Source organism: Podarcis liolepis, assembly GCF_965112155.1.
Source record: "Podarcis liolepis genome assembly, chromosome: 6".
NCBI lineage: Eukaryota > Metazoa > Chordata > Lepidosauria > Squamata > Lacertidae > Podarcis > Podarcis liolepis.
In genome coordinates, this window is record NC_139559.1 from 96,787,795 (window position 1) to 96,802,555 (window position 14,761).

Below are 14,761 nucleotides of genomic sequence, written 5' to 3' on the forward strand. Positions count from 1 at the left end.
GTTGTGTCATGCACTAAGTTTTTCCTACACAAAACAAATCTCTGTGGAAAGTGATTTGCAATAGGATTTAGAAAGAAGCTAGTACACTTGGCTGTTGCTTCATCCAAGATGATTTCCTTAGGCTGTTGTCCACACTGGTGCAGGAAAATCATACCATGTTAATTAATCAGGCTGTTCAGTTTTCTTGGAAGACCATGCAGGGCTCTATTTTGCTGGGTGTTGTAGCTATTGGGAAGTCTTTGCCTTTTGCCTTGTCTCATCTTCACCTCTCAAGGTACACAGTGGTTTGCATGTCCCCCAACCACCAGGAAAATGTCATGTTTGAAAAGTGGCCTTGGTGACAAGGAGGTGCCCTCGTTTACCTTGTAGATCTTCACTCCCCTTTTCTTCCCTGGCAGGTGGAGTTGTGGTGCCATTTTGTGGTTGTCAGGCACCAAAATGTATCGGGCGGGCCCAGGATTGTGGTCTGTCGACAGTGGAAGAGGACTGGAAAAAATTATTTGCAAAAGTATTGTAAATTGTATGAATGTTAAAATGATGCAGGATAGAAAATAATTTGGCATTAGTAACGTAGTGGAAAGAAGTATGAAAATAATTGAACCATAAGAACAAGGATGAAATTTGATCAATATTATGTCAAACTTAAATATTTAAATATTTGACAACAAAGTTTAAAACTGGAGACATAATATCTGAAAGGTACAAAAATAAGAATTGAGAGGTGAAGCACTGCTGAATATAACTTTATAAATGGGAACGCAGGAAAGGGAGATGTGAGGAAGTCTAAAAAGAAGGTTATGGAAATTTGGTTTTTGAAACTTAACCACGGTGTATTTCTTTTGTCTTGTGTGTATCTTTCTTTTTACTTTGGTGATGGTGTTTTATGTGCTTGGTGTTGTATTGTTTAAAACCTTTAATAAATATTTTATTTAAAAAAAAAAGGATTGTGGTCTGTCACCAGGAAAACATCCTCTGCTATTTTCAATGTGCTTTTGGGGTGCAAGGCGTTATTGTTCATGTTATATATCACGTGTTTTGTTTTAATCTTCTGTTTTCATGCTGTGAACCGCCCTGAGATCTATGGATGAAGGGTGGTTGTACAAATGAAATAATAGTAAAGCTGGTTTGGTTTAAATAAAAAGGGGGCGGCACAAACACCTGCACTTCACACATTACAAACGTTATCCAACCGGGGCTTTTTCTTTTTAAAAATAGATTAAAAATTCCTGGGGAGGGGGGAACTGGCCACTCTGAGGCGGCCTTTCCAGGTGAGATCCAGAGGCCACATTCTGGTGGCTCAGCTTAACTGGCCGCGCTGACGGGACGCTGGGCTCCGGCCCGCGAAAGGCTCCGAGGGCCGGAGCCCCTCATTCGCAGCGCGGGCGGGGCCTGGGGGGGAGAGCCCATAGAAGGAGCAGAGGGGGGCGGACGAGTCTGCCTTCCCTGTCCCAGCGCCCCCCCCCCCGTTCGGGGCCCGTCGGTCGCGCCCTTTTCGCGGGCGGGGCGGGGCTGGTGCCTGGGCGCGCGCCTGCGCACTTGCCCCGCCTCGCCGCCGCTCCATCTCCTCCCCCTCCCGCCTGGCAAAACAGAACCGCCAACGTCACCGTCCCTTCGGCGGAGAGGGAAGCGGCCCGAGGGGGGAGGCGGGGGCTCCGCTGCCGCTGCTCCCACCATCGCCAACCGCCACCCTGAGGGAGCCGGAGGCCGCCGGTAAGACGCGGGCCGGGGCTGCTCCTCCTCCTCCTCCGGGGGCGCTGTCCCTCAGGGCCGCCGCCGCGTGTAGCCCCAGGGAGTTGACTCGGGAGTTGTTGGGGCTCTTTGGGGAGGGGTCCCCCTTGCTTCCCTCAGAGGCTCGCCCACCCCCGCCGGGAAACCGGCTCCGCGGAGGGGAGGGCCGCTTTCTGGGACGGGAGGAGGAGGGGCAGCAACAAGAACAAACTTCCGACGGGGGTGAATAATTTCGGGGCTCTCCTTCCCTCCCCCAAAAGAATCCTCTCGGGGTTCCAGCCGCCGCCGCCGCCAAGTTCTTGCCGGTGCCCGGGATGCCGCGGAAAAGAGCTCCCGGCTCTGCCTCCATCCCGACCCGGGCGTGTGGAGCTCGGGTGAAGGGCGGGCTAGAAATTCAGTAAACAGACGCAGCGAGGAGACCCGGCCTCGGGTGCCTTCTTGGCTGCAGGGCTGCTTTGGACGGGAGCCGGGGAGCCGGCGATGCCGCCGCCCGCTGCGGTGCCTCTGCTTGGCAGCAGCCCTTGGATGCGCCCGCTTTCCGAAAGCGGCGAGACTTTGCGGCGAGGGGCGATGCTGTTGAGATAAAGTTGCTGGCTGCTCCGGATGAGCTCGGAGGGGCTGCTCTGCGCGGTGGGAGGAGGAGGAGGTTGTCGCTGTCGATCAGCATTTTCCTTTCCTTTTAGGAAGCTGCGGGTGTTTGGTATAGCAGGTTCTTGTTAGGCAAGGATCGATGGTAGATGAATTTTCACCCTGGCAGAGGCGAAGCATAATGGCTTGCGGTTTAACGGAAAGCTCTCCTAACAAACATCTGGATAGATCTCACCGAATTAGCGCTGTGGAAAACTTCAGGTCCAAAGATGAATGGGGAGAGCAAATGCGCAGGGCTTGTCAAGTTTTCTGCTCGTTTCTCTCTGGCACTGAAACTGATGAAGACTGCAAAGTGTTTGTCACACTTCAGCTTTCCGAGGGGCTTTACTGGCCATAAACTGGCTGCTTTCAGCGGAAGCTAGAAGTACTTGTGAATTACAGTACAACTAAATTGGGTAGAGAATCAGAAGAAAATCGTTGTTAGAATTTAGTTTTTGTTTATTCACATCCAAAAGGAATTTTGTGCAGAGAATTTAAGTTATTGACAAGCTGTGGAATTCTTTTGTGAAGTGAAGCTAAATTCTGTTTTTTTTAAAAGATGCATTTCCAGCCCTCTTGACAAAGTTTCTTACTGTCACATACCTTATGAAAAGTATGCGTATGAGAGCCTGAAAAAAGTATTTGATTTTGCGGGAACATTTTGTTTATTCTTAGTAGCTTCAGTAGGCTCCTGAAATTATTAAGCCTGGAATTCTATTAGGGAGAAGTTATGTTGAAATTGGAAGAGGCAAACATGCTTAAAATATTGTACTGCAAGCCTGAGTATGTTATAATGAGGGTGACCTATAGGTCCACTTTGTCCACTACCTATAGCTCTTATGGGAATACGTGGGAAATGCTTCAAGATAACATTTGGAAGTGTGACAAACAAGTCTTGTAACAAAGCTGACACATGTGGTGGCTCCTTGCTTCAACAACCTCTCACAGGCAATTAATTTTTATTGCTTTTCAAAAAAATTAACACATTAACATCAAATTAATTCATATTAAATACAAATTTAGAAGTTGACTTCCCACCCTGCATTCATGATGTTTTTCTCCCCTCCCTTACTCTCTGCTCAGTGTAACATGCATTTCCTAATTCCATTTCAGTACTTAAAATATTTTAACATTTATCATTAATTTGTTCCCCTTCTTCATTTCCCATCTATTGTACATATTTTAATTACTGCATAGACTCATATTTAACTATAACATATTTCCAAAATATCAAGTAGAGTTGCTCTTCATTGTGAGCCCACAAAATCAACAACCTCTCCTGGGGTGCACTGAGTCCTCATATTGTTGACTTTTCATTGGCAGCAGAAGACACACCTCTTTTCTCAGGCTTTTGGAAAGGGTTGGCGTTTTAAACCACTCAGACATGTTTTATAATGTAGCATTAATTAAGTTATTTGGATTGGGCATGAATAAATAAGCTGAATCTAACTTGGCATGCAAAATTAATTGCATGTGCAAATTATATAAAAATTAAAATCTGCAGCAAGCTTTGTAATTCATAATACTCAGGAATTGGTTTTATGGAATCATAGAGCTGGAAGGGACCCCAAGGATCATCTAGTCCAACCCCCTGCAATGTAGGAATATGCAGCTGTCCTGTAGGGAGATCAAATGGTTATTAGTGAAGAATGTGATACTGTAACTAATATAAGGTAAAGAATGACCCCTGGACAGTTAATTCCAGCCAAAGGCAACTGTGGGGTTGCAGCACTCATCTCGCTTTCAGGCCAAGGGAGCTGGCGTTTGTCCACAGACAGCTTTCCGTGTCATGTGGTCAGTAGGACTAAACCGCTTCTGGTGCAGTGGAACACTGTCGGAAACCAGAGCACACAGAAATGCTGTTTAGCTTCCTGCTGCAAAAGTACCTGCTTATCTACTTGCACTAGTGTGCTTTCGAACTGCTAGGGCAGCAGTTCTAATATAGTGTGACATCAGTATGCACTGTGATAGTGCCATGTTATTGGTGTGTTGTTATCTTTCTCATCTTTAGCAGCAGTTTCTCTGATTAACCCCTTTTTTAAAAAATCAGAAGTTGTATTGATTTTCAGTGTATAAACACAATTACAAAGGGTCCTCACATTCCAACTTACCATCCCTTCCCCCACTCCAGCCTGAAGAACCTTTTTGATGTAATAGTGATTCCTTCACTCTCTCTATTTTCCTCATGATTCTTGGGTGCTGTTAAAAGATTTGCATGAATCCTCTTGTCTGAATGTTCCACTTCTTAACTAGTATCTAACTCTTTAGTGTGTTTCCTGATAGTTGCCCGCCCCCTTCTCAAAGTAGAACTCACAGGTGCAGATTAGTTTCAGTGGGTAGAATGAAAGAAGTACTAATTTGATTTTTTTTTTGGGGGGGGGGAGGAGGAGAATGTTCTTTGTCAGGAGACATGCTATGCACCTGATCTTCGTATTGGGGACAAGCATTTCCTAGTTGATGAGATTATTAGCATGGCAGAAGTTTAAAAAGCTTTATAAAAAAGAACCCTAAGAAGTATCCCATGTAAAATTTGACATTGACACAAAATTTGATTTTACCATTATAATTGTCTCTAAATGTTCACATTTACATGCATTTGAAAAGGTAAATTAAATAGATATGACTATCTTTCCAATGTTCATTTCCATTGTTTCTTCTTGTAGGAGTATGATATCATTTCTGCACCATATATTAAAATTCAGTACCCCAAAACATACCTGCCTAAACTGAGTACATATAGCATAATGCTCCAGGGGTTTATATGATCTATGATGATTACTTAAACTTAATTTTTGTCGGCCTCAACAGTACAAATTCTGTGTCAAGTAGAATCCAAGTTATATTTTGCAGAATAAATATGCAATCTGGCACACTCATTCAACGCCAAGCTTTTCTGAGGAAGAAGCTGACAGGGGCTTGCTGGTTGAAGTGGGTAGGATGCTGGCATCAACCAAAAATTGTATGCTGGCGCCCCTGCCATGAGCAAGGAAGAAAAATCACAAGAGTTTACACTGGTGCACTAATGGCTTGTAGAGTTTTTTTCAGCTTGTGCAAGAGTTCTCCACCTCATCCTTCAAGATGGGTATCTGAACCAGCCCAGTGTGACTTATTTGCAAAACATCTGCATGCTCTGATTGGATTCTATATTGCGTATATAGTACTACTGTCTGTAATCACATCTGTCTGGCTGAGTGTTGATTGTTTCAGCCTGATGATGATGATAAGTTGTGTGGCTGCCTGCCTGTATGTCTGACCTTTGTCTATCTTCTTTTGTTTGGCCCCAAAGGTGATTAACAGGTCCTGCCTGCCTTGAAAGAGATGACTGAAAGACCACTCTTTATGAAAGCTTCTTTGAACGGTTAATATCAAACCTTATGTTGTTAAGTTCTGGCAACAGTAAATGGGTAAGTGCTGCAATACAAAAAGAATAATATAGTGAAGCTTATATGCCCCTGGGGGCTGAATGTGGCTGCCTAGCCTTTAGGACCCTCCTCAGAGCAAATGCCTCACTAACTCTGCTGCAGGCATGCCTTAAGTCCTTTTGTTGACTGGAATATATCTTTGAACTGTGATAATTCCTCTTGTTTGCTTGGATGGAGAAATGTGTGTAGAAAGCTCTAACTTTTGTATGGCTGGAATGTAGGCTTCTGTAAGAGTCACACCCACCCACATTTCCTTAGGTCCTCCTCACATGCAACTGCAGGAAGCTTGCCGATGAGGGAATGAATCCCTTGGGCTGAAAAAGGTTCCCTGTCCTTGCTGTACCCAGTTACTTGGGAGCAAGTCCCATTGCATTCAGTTGGGCATACTTCTGAGTAGGCATGTATAAGATTGCACTGTACAGTAGGTGTTCATAAAACGATGGTTTCCCTCAATAGCACAATCACACGTACACAACCACACATAGAAGGCAGTCCTCTTAAAGTGGATATAGGATTTCAGTCTAAGAAGCCATTGTTTCAGGGCTACAGTAAAATGATAACATGTAATTAGTCATTTCAGAGATGAGCTTTGTTCAAAATTTGTTTCAGCATAGGGCAGTTCCAACTACAGATGTAACAAAGTCCTTCTCTTCCATAGCTGATTCTATATGTGCCCCCTAATGTTTCATATAGTTAGTTTTCAAGTTGTAAAATGATCTGATAATATTTGAAACTAGTTTCTTAGCTTTCAGTGTTGCATTGTAAATGAGGTTTTTGAAAGACAGACGTGATCATGAGACTACTGTAGTTTTGCAGTTGTGGAACTCCCCCCCCCCAACAAATCAGGAAGTGTTGGCACATTAGCATTTAGGTGCCAGTTAAAACTTTAGGTTTTTTCCCCTCCAGGTATTTAGTGGTGTTGGAATTAATAAATTGTCTGATAGATTATGAGCAATATTTTATTCCTATTCCTTTTACTCAGGGGTGGCTAACTTCTGGCTCTCTAGATGGTCTAGACAGGCCAAAAGCCAAGGATGATGGTAATTGTAATCTGGTAACATCTGGAGAACCAAAGATTAGCCATTTCTGCTTTTAACACTTGGTTGTATAAGTTTTCTTAATGAGCTTATGATTGAAATATAGGATAAAACGTTTTAAATTACATGAATTAATAAATATATAATATTTCATGTCAAATTGCTGCCACCACAGTAAAAAAATATACGGCTAAATGAAATAACCAAGTAGCTAACAATTTTGCTGCCCGTTAATGATACTCAAAATTTTCTGTCTTATAATATAGCCTTTCCTTTCCTCTTGGCTGATTTTATTACCCTTGAACTACTTGTTCCATTTCCTTCCCTCTATGTGCTTCTAAATTTAGGTTTGTGAGGTCCTGGGGAAGTCACCTGTCTTTTCCTTATTTTGTTCTGTATACAATTGTACCTTGGAAGTCAAACAGAATCCATTCCGGAAGTCCGTTTGACTTCCAAAACGTTTGAAAACCAAAGCACGGCTTCTGATTGGCTGAAGGAAGCTCCTGCAGCCAGTCGGAAGCCCCATTGAATGTTCAGCTTCCAAAAATAGTTCACAAACTGGAATAGTCACTTCCAGGTTTGTGGCATTTGGGAGCCAAAACGTTTGAGAACTAAGCTGTTTGAAAACCAAGGTACTACTGGTATATCTATATAAGTCCCATTGAGTTGAATGGGGCTTTCCTCCAGGTAAATTGGTGTAGGACTGAAGTCTGAATTCCATTTTGCCATTAACCGGCAAGGCGAAGGAAGATCTAAAAAGAGGCTTGATGAAAGTTTGGAAGTTGTGGGATTGTTTATAGAAATAATGAAAGAGCATATAATTTTTATTCCTTTTCTTTCTGAAGTGTGTTTTTAAAAAACCCCTTGCACTGAAATAACTAGTTCAGTCTTCCAGAGAGAAATCCAAAATATGCATTTTATTGAAAAGCCAATTCTCCGTTCTCTCCTGTGAATGAAGGTTGCAGTGAAGTGGTTTGGCTAGCTAAATAAATACTGTAAAGTGCAGCCAAAGCTGCTTTTGTGGCATGAAGTCATTACATGGGGTGGATGTCACCTTGGCAACAGATAAATATACATGGATTATAATTCCAGTAGGATAGAGACTGTCATATCTTTGAACATTATATAATTTAGAATGACTGAGGGTGACAGTGGGGGCAGGAAACCAAACATTGGTAAAATACTCTTAAAATGCTGCAAGTTTCTTATTTCTGTTATCAGTAAGAAGTGTTTTACAATTTTACAACATAAAATCACAATCCCATCAGAATAAGAAAGATTAAAATCATGTCATAGTTAAAATCTCAAATATAATCCTAACAATGCAGCAACTGTACTCTCAACTTCATCTCTGCGTTCATTGCCGTCAGTTCGCTAGTGGAACTACTTCCTTTTGTACGATGATACATGATCTTCCTCTCCTCCCCTGGACCTGTTTGGTGGGGCATGCAAAGGGCTGCAAGGGGGAGGAGAGGCAGGTGAAGTCCTGTTGTGCGAGTGGAACTTCGCCTGTTGTATATGATACATCTCTTCCTAATTTAAGAGATGGTATTCTGTCCATCAGAAATCCAAATAGATCAGAAAATGCATTTAATTATCTAATTAAAAATTATATAATGAAGTGGCAACATTATAATTATGTGGTAAATGAACAAACTATTTATTTTTTCTTATCACATTAACTTTGGTTAATAATAATAATAATAATAATAATAATAATAATAATAATAATAATAATAATAATTTATTATTTATACCCCGCCCATCTGGCTGAGTTTCCCCAGCCACTCTGGGCGGCTTCCAATCGTTAAAAACAATGGTTGCTTACTATTTGGTTTTCATACACTATATTAAGCCCTATATATGTAATATATTGGGGGAGAGGATTTGTTCAATACCTATCTGGAACCATGCATGGTATTTGTGGATTTTTGGAAACTGTTCAATGGTTTGTGAGTTTACAATAAGGATTTTTTTATTTTGTAGTACTGATAACTTGATTTAATATTGTAGATGATAGTGTTATTTTTGTATTTTATTCTGGCGGCAGAAAGGGTCATCATTCTGAAATGGACATTGGATCTTCATTTGACAAAGTCAGTCTTTCTTCTGAAACTGTTTTGGTAGTAAATCAGGAAGAATATGTCTTCGTTAAAAAGCATCCTGAAGATTTGTGTGCAAAAGATGAGAAATTTCAGCTGACGGTAACATTTCCTTGATTTTTATTTAAAAACAACTTTTAGCAGTTTTAACATTTCAATGATGACCCATAAGTAGCATTCTATTCTAAAAATGGACCTAAACTAATTGTGAAATGATGCCTATTGCACAGTTAAGTATGAAGAAGGAATTGTGCTGCTTTTTGTAGCTCATTCTGCCTTGCCAGTTTGTGTGGCATGTATGCATCAAGGTCATTGTCTTAAGAAATAAGCTGTTAGAAGGCTATTTAACTTTATATTTGCAGCTTGATATGATTCTGTATTGTCTAATTATGTGAGTAAAGATTAGACAGGAAGTGAGAATATGAATACATGGTTAACCATCTTAAATGAAATTTCTTTTTCCAGATATTGACAATTCAGAAATATCCTAACTCTGTGAATGGAACTGTGAAGAATTTAATTTAATTTTGTGAACTCTTACAGATTCAAAAATCTCTCTCTGTGTTCTTCCTTCTACAGATGCTTCCAAACAAAGATGAACAAATGGAGAAAGCCGTGGAAGAGATACTAAGAGATTCTGATAAAGGCCAGAAGCTTGATACTACTGACTGTGTAGACTTGAGTGGTGACTGCAGGCAGTCACTTGGCTATGTCAGCCAGTCTCCTATGCATTTTCTACTTGATTCTCCCACCACAAGTACTGGCTTTAATATTTAGCATATATTTAAGGGAAAATGTGGGGGAGGTGAAACAAAAACTGGTTGGTGGTTAGGAAGTCTGTTTTCTCTTGCAGAAGAATGAAACTCTCATCATTATTTGTTTTGTTAAGCAAACTTTGTTTGTTTTTCTTTGCCATTATTTTTGAACATGCCTTGGATTGCTCCAGTATACCGTATTTTTCGCCCTATAGGACACACTTTTTCCCCTCCAAAAATGAAGGGGAAATCTGGGTGCGTCCTATGGGGCGAGTGCAGGCTTTTGCTGAAGCTTGGAGAGCGAGAGGGGTCGGTGCGCACCGACCCCTCTCGCTCTCCAGGCTTCAGGAAGACATCCGCAGCCTAGGCAGCCCTACGGGAGGTCCGGCAGGGATGTCTAGGCTGCGGATAGCAGCAAGCCGCCCAGTGGGCAGGGCGCCCTGAAGCAGAGCGCCCCCGCGCCAGGCAGACATCCGCAGCGTGGGGAGCCTTGCCGGAGTTCCTGGCAAGGCTCCCCACGCTGCGGATAGCAGCCTGCTGCCCGGCGCGAGGGGCGGCCTGAAGCAGAGCGTCCCCCTCGCCAAGCAGACATCCGCAGCGTGGGGAGCCTTGCCGGAGTTCCTGGCAAGGCTCCCCACGCTGCGGATAGCAGCCTGCTGCCCGGCGCGAGGGGCGGCCTGAAGCAAAGCGCCCCCCGCGCCAGGCAGACATCCGCAGCGTGGGGAGCCTTGCAGGAGTTCCCCGCAAGGCTCCCCACACTGCGGATAGCAGCCTGCCACCCCGCGGGGGGGGGGCGCCCTGATGCAGAGCGCCCCTCGCGCGGGGCAGACATCGGCCAGCCCCACAAGCTCGGGGGACAGCAGGGAGGCGCAGCGCCGCCATCCCGCTGTTCCTCAACCTGGTTCTGTTTCCCCGACCTGCTTTTGGGGGGGAAATAAAGGGAATTTTTTCCCCCTTTATTTCCCCCCAAAAAAACTAGGTGCGTCCTATGGGACGGAAAATACGGTAAGTTTTATGCGGGCTGACTTGGAAAAACTGTATAGCAATGCCCTTTAAAAACAGATAATAACCAAGAATCCTTTAGCAAACTGCAAAAATGTGGTGAGCAAATATTTGTTTTAACTGTAGCCATTGAAAACAAATCCAAATTGAAAGATAATTTTTGGGAAATATTCCAGTTTGGTCTTTGAGCTTCTAAAGAAAAGTTAGGTACATGCGGAATAGCCAGCAGCTACTCTTCTTTGTCATTTTTAAAATGGTGTGTGGGGTCACACTTGGTGGATCTTAGAGTTGCAAGTGACAAATTAGGAATACTAAAAAATAAACTCAAAATGGTGGTGTCAACTCAACACTGTTAAAGTCTGCTTTAGGGTAAAAACCAGCACTTTTGTACTTGAGCAGCTTTGGAAGTCAATGTAAGCCATGACCATGACCAGCTGCAACCTTTAAATAGACTACAAGGACAGCTTGAGTACACTGCTGTAGTTAGATGTTGAATGACTGTTGCGAAGAAAGGAGAACATTGTTGGTAATGATTGAATTCTATTCACTTTCAGAAGCTTCGTCAGATACAGCATATTCCCCTACTTTACCCTCAGAAGAGGAGAGTGTATTGTTCAACAAACTGACATATCTTGGATGTATGAAGGTTTCTGCTCCTCGCAGCGAATCGGAGGCACTGTGTGCCATGGGAACTCTGAAGAGCTCAAGTAATTCACCTTTCCCCGTAACTCTATATGTTCCAAATATCCCAGATGGTTCTGTTAGGTGAGTTACACTTGCTTTTTAAATTCATACTTAAATTCTGCATACAGACAAAATATGTATATGCTTAGTTTACTTCTTCCTCCATTAGTTATATGGGTATTTCTTGTGTGGGGACACTAAATGCCAAAATGGGCCTAGGAAGAGGAGTGGATTTCTGCATACAAGGTGCACAGGACACCTTTTTGTGACTTTTTTGAATGCCGCCATGGCATTCCCATCCTAAAAGCACCCCACATACTGTTGGGGGCTCAATAAATGTTGTCACAGAAAGGGAGTGTTGATGCTAGGGCTTTGTGTGTGTGTGTGGGAGGGTATTGTTTTTGTTATTATGCTATGTTTTATATTGTAAACCTGTGAACTTCAGATGAGGGGCGGTATAGAAATTTTAAAAATAAATAAAATAAACCAAATAAGTGGTTTTCTAGCCTGGGAACTGCAGAGGAAAGTCATTCAGCTTGGAGCAGCGTATCTCTTTTGAGCGCAAATGGTTTCTTCTGGGCAGAGGGGCTGCACTAGTTGTTCTCAAAGCTAGTTTGAGGTGCCGCAATCCAAGCAAGGTGCTGTGTAGCAGTGGCACGCATAATGCAGTGTAGCCCCCCTCCTGACACCAGAATTGCTGCTGCTTAGCCTACCTGAGATGGTGGCAATGTTGGGGGCCATGTGGGTGAACCAGTGGGACTACCACCACCAATCTAGTGCTTGTCAAAGATGTCAAAGAGAACAACAACTACCAGACTTTTAGAAGACATCTGAAGGCAGCCCTGTTTAGGGAAGCTTTTAATGTTTGATGTATGACAGTATTTTAATATTCTTTTGGAAGCCGCCCAGAGTGGCTGGGGAAACCCAGCCAGATGGGCGGGGTATAAATAAATAAATAATAATAATAATAATAATAATAATAATAATAATAATAATAATAATTATTCTGGTGCACTTGCACAGCTCCAACAAGCAGCAACACAAGTGGCAGGAGAGTTACTCTGCCCCATGACTTGCACCGCTGTTGCTTCTCTGCATGCAGAACTAGACGTCCACACACGTTACTTGGTGGATCAAGAGCAGCAGTTGTAAAGTGGCATGCAGACGTGGAAAATGTTGTGGAGAACATCCACACTTGTTTGTGCATTTAATGTATACCCCAAGCTCCTTTATTCAGCAAATGATGTGTGAAGAAGACTGGTTTTGAATGTGGCTCCCCTTAGTTGGATTGGTGGAAGCGTGGTGTCTGAGAGGCAGTATAAAGCGAGAAAGTGTTTCTCCCTTAGTGCTTCCTCCCTGCCACCCCGTGTCAGGTTCTTTTATTCCTTTGTGGAACTCTACAAGACAGGATACAAATGGTGAAACTTTTTAATGAGTTCACATTTGTACATATTACAAACACTAACGTTTTGCCTGTTGATGCACGCAGAATTTCCAGTGAAATAAATGAGTCTAGTAATACTGTAGATTGTTTTAATCTATTAAATTTTTTGCTTAAGGTGTTAATATTGATGATTTTAGTTGGAATAGAATGACCTAGGTTTCTTAATGTGTTGTGAACTTTTTCAGTGTTAATCAGGATAGTTTAGATTAATAAGGTTTTTATTTAGATTTCAAAAGTGGCAAGTAAAGTTCTCTCTTTGGGACTTGCTGAGTGACAAAAGCCTTTCAATTTCCTCTTTCTTATTTAGAATAATAGATCAGTCCACTGGTACAGAAATTGCTTCTTTCCCAATCTACAAAGTCTTATTTTGCGTCCGTGGGAAAAGTGGAACTTCAGAAAGTGATTGTTTTGCATTTACTGAGAGCTTCTGTGGCAGTGATGAGTTCCAGATTCATGTCTTCTCTTGTGAAATTAAAGAGGCAGTGAGTAGAAAGTATTGTTTTTAATGAGCCCATTACCTACCCTTTCCAGTTAACATTATTGTATGCTGTTTCCACTTCAAATACAAAATTTCATATTATACTAGAACAGCATTGTTAGTCTGACGTGAAGAACCCATTATAAACTCTGTAGGCTACAGTTCATATGGAAATGGCATGGTTTGAGGTGCATGGGGTTTACTTTTTATTTGCATTTTTTATATAAAATCATGTTTTAATAGATTGATGACTTAAGTGTATATGGCCTAAGGTTTGATCCCAACTTTTTGTTTCACAGTTGTCCTGTTCAGTAGTGTGAGATAACTACTTTGGCTAATGTGTTCCAGTTTCATGCTTAGCTTTTTGTATCATGAATTATTGGCTTAATCACGGTCTCCCCCACTTCTCTTCTGTCCTCCTCCTCCCTCCTCTTTTGGTGCAATTTTAGGTCAGCCGAATTTTGTATAGTTTTTCAACAGCATTCAAACGTTCCTCCAAACAAGCATCAGATCACATAAAGGACGCTATCGTTCCGACTCCCGACAGTGATACATTCACTTTTAGTGTTTCTTTAGAGGTCAAAGAAGATGATGGTAAAGGAAACTTCAGGTAAATGGAAGAAGTTTTTAAAAACCCAGAAAAAGATCCACTGTTTCATCTGTATAGTTAAATTTCTTTTGCAAAGTTTGCTAAATTTGCGGGGTGCCCATCTCTAAGGAGCTCAGAACAGCATACATAATGCTGCTTGTTAGGGGGCCAGTATGAAGGGACAGGGGGAGGAATAGATTGTCTTTCCTGGTACCTGATAGCCCAGTGGGTCTGATCTAGGCTAAAAGCCTGTAACAATGTGGAAACAACATTGGCCCCAGCAAATTGCACATCAGAAGCTGTGCAAGAACAAAAGAAGCAATATTCTGAACAGTGAACTTCACCTTGTGTAAAATATAATATAATGGAGTATATTTTTGGGGTTTTCTTAGAAGATACTCAGTTTTTCCTGAAGCAAATGGTCTTGAATTTACAGCAGACATTTTGTCAGAGTTTGCTATTTTATAGTCTATGATTGTTAAATGGATGCTAATGAAATGTTATTCTTATGAAATTTTCTGTAGCCCAGTACCAAAGGACAGAGAGAAATTTTATTTCAAACTGAAACAGGGAGTTGAGAAGAAAGTTGTGATCACTGTACAACAGATTTCCAACAAAGAACTAGCAATTGAAAGGTAATGCTAGAAACTATCAGTGTTGAAATGCTCTTTAATTATATTTTCAATGACCTTGCAAGGTAGTATTAGCCTAGCCAAACCAAAAAACGATAGTGAATATGTTCTGCTTCAATCCATCATAATCTAAATATGCTTATCAATTTGTTTCTAGTCCCAATTTAAAGTACTGGTCTTCAGTAGTTTAAATTGGGACTGGAAACAAATTGCTTTGGGAACACATTATTTGAAGGACCTCCTAGACCTGTATAAACCTGC

The 14,761-nt window shown here is 42.0% G+C and overlaps 2 protein-coding genes across 4 annotated transcripts in view; both read left to right on the forward strand.

Moving 5' to 3' along the window:
- DARS2 (aspartyl-tRNA synthetase 2, mitochondrial) overlaps window positions 1-14,761 on the forward strand; it is a 1,012,941-nt gene that overhangs the window by 174,062 nt on the left and 824,118 nt on the right. The gene's annotated exons all lie outside the window — the stretch shown is intronic.
- RABGAP1L (RAB GTPase activating protein 1 like) overlaps window positions 1,375-14,761 on the forward strand; it is a 151,877-nt gene continuing 138,490 nt past the window's right edge. For all 3 annotated transcript variants that reach the window (XM_083507093.1, XM_083507094.1, XM_083507095.1), the window contains exons 1-8: window positions 1,375-1,710; window positions 5,642-5,759; window positions 8,865-9,018; window positions 9,496-9,673; window positions 11,228-11,438; window positions 13,109-13,283; window positions 13,729-13,889; window positions 14,393-14,503. In XM_083507093.1, coding sequence (XP_083363219.1) covers window positions 8,884-9,018; window positions 9,496-9,673; window positions 11,228-11,438; window positions 13,109-13,283; window positions 13,729-13,889; window positions 14,393-14,503 — 971 coding nt within the window. In that variant the 5' untranslated portion in view covers window positions 1,375-1,710; window positions 5,642-5,759; window positions 8,865-8,883. The remainder of the gene's footprint in view (window positions 1,711-5,641; window positions 5,760-8,864; window positions 9,019-9,495; window positions 9,674-11,227; window positions 11,439-13,108; window positions 13,284-13,728; window positions 13,890-14,392; window positions 14,504-14,761) is intronic.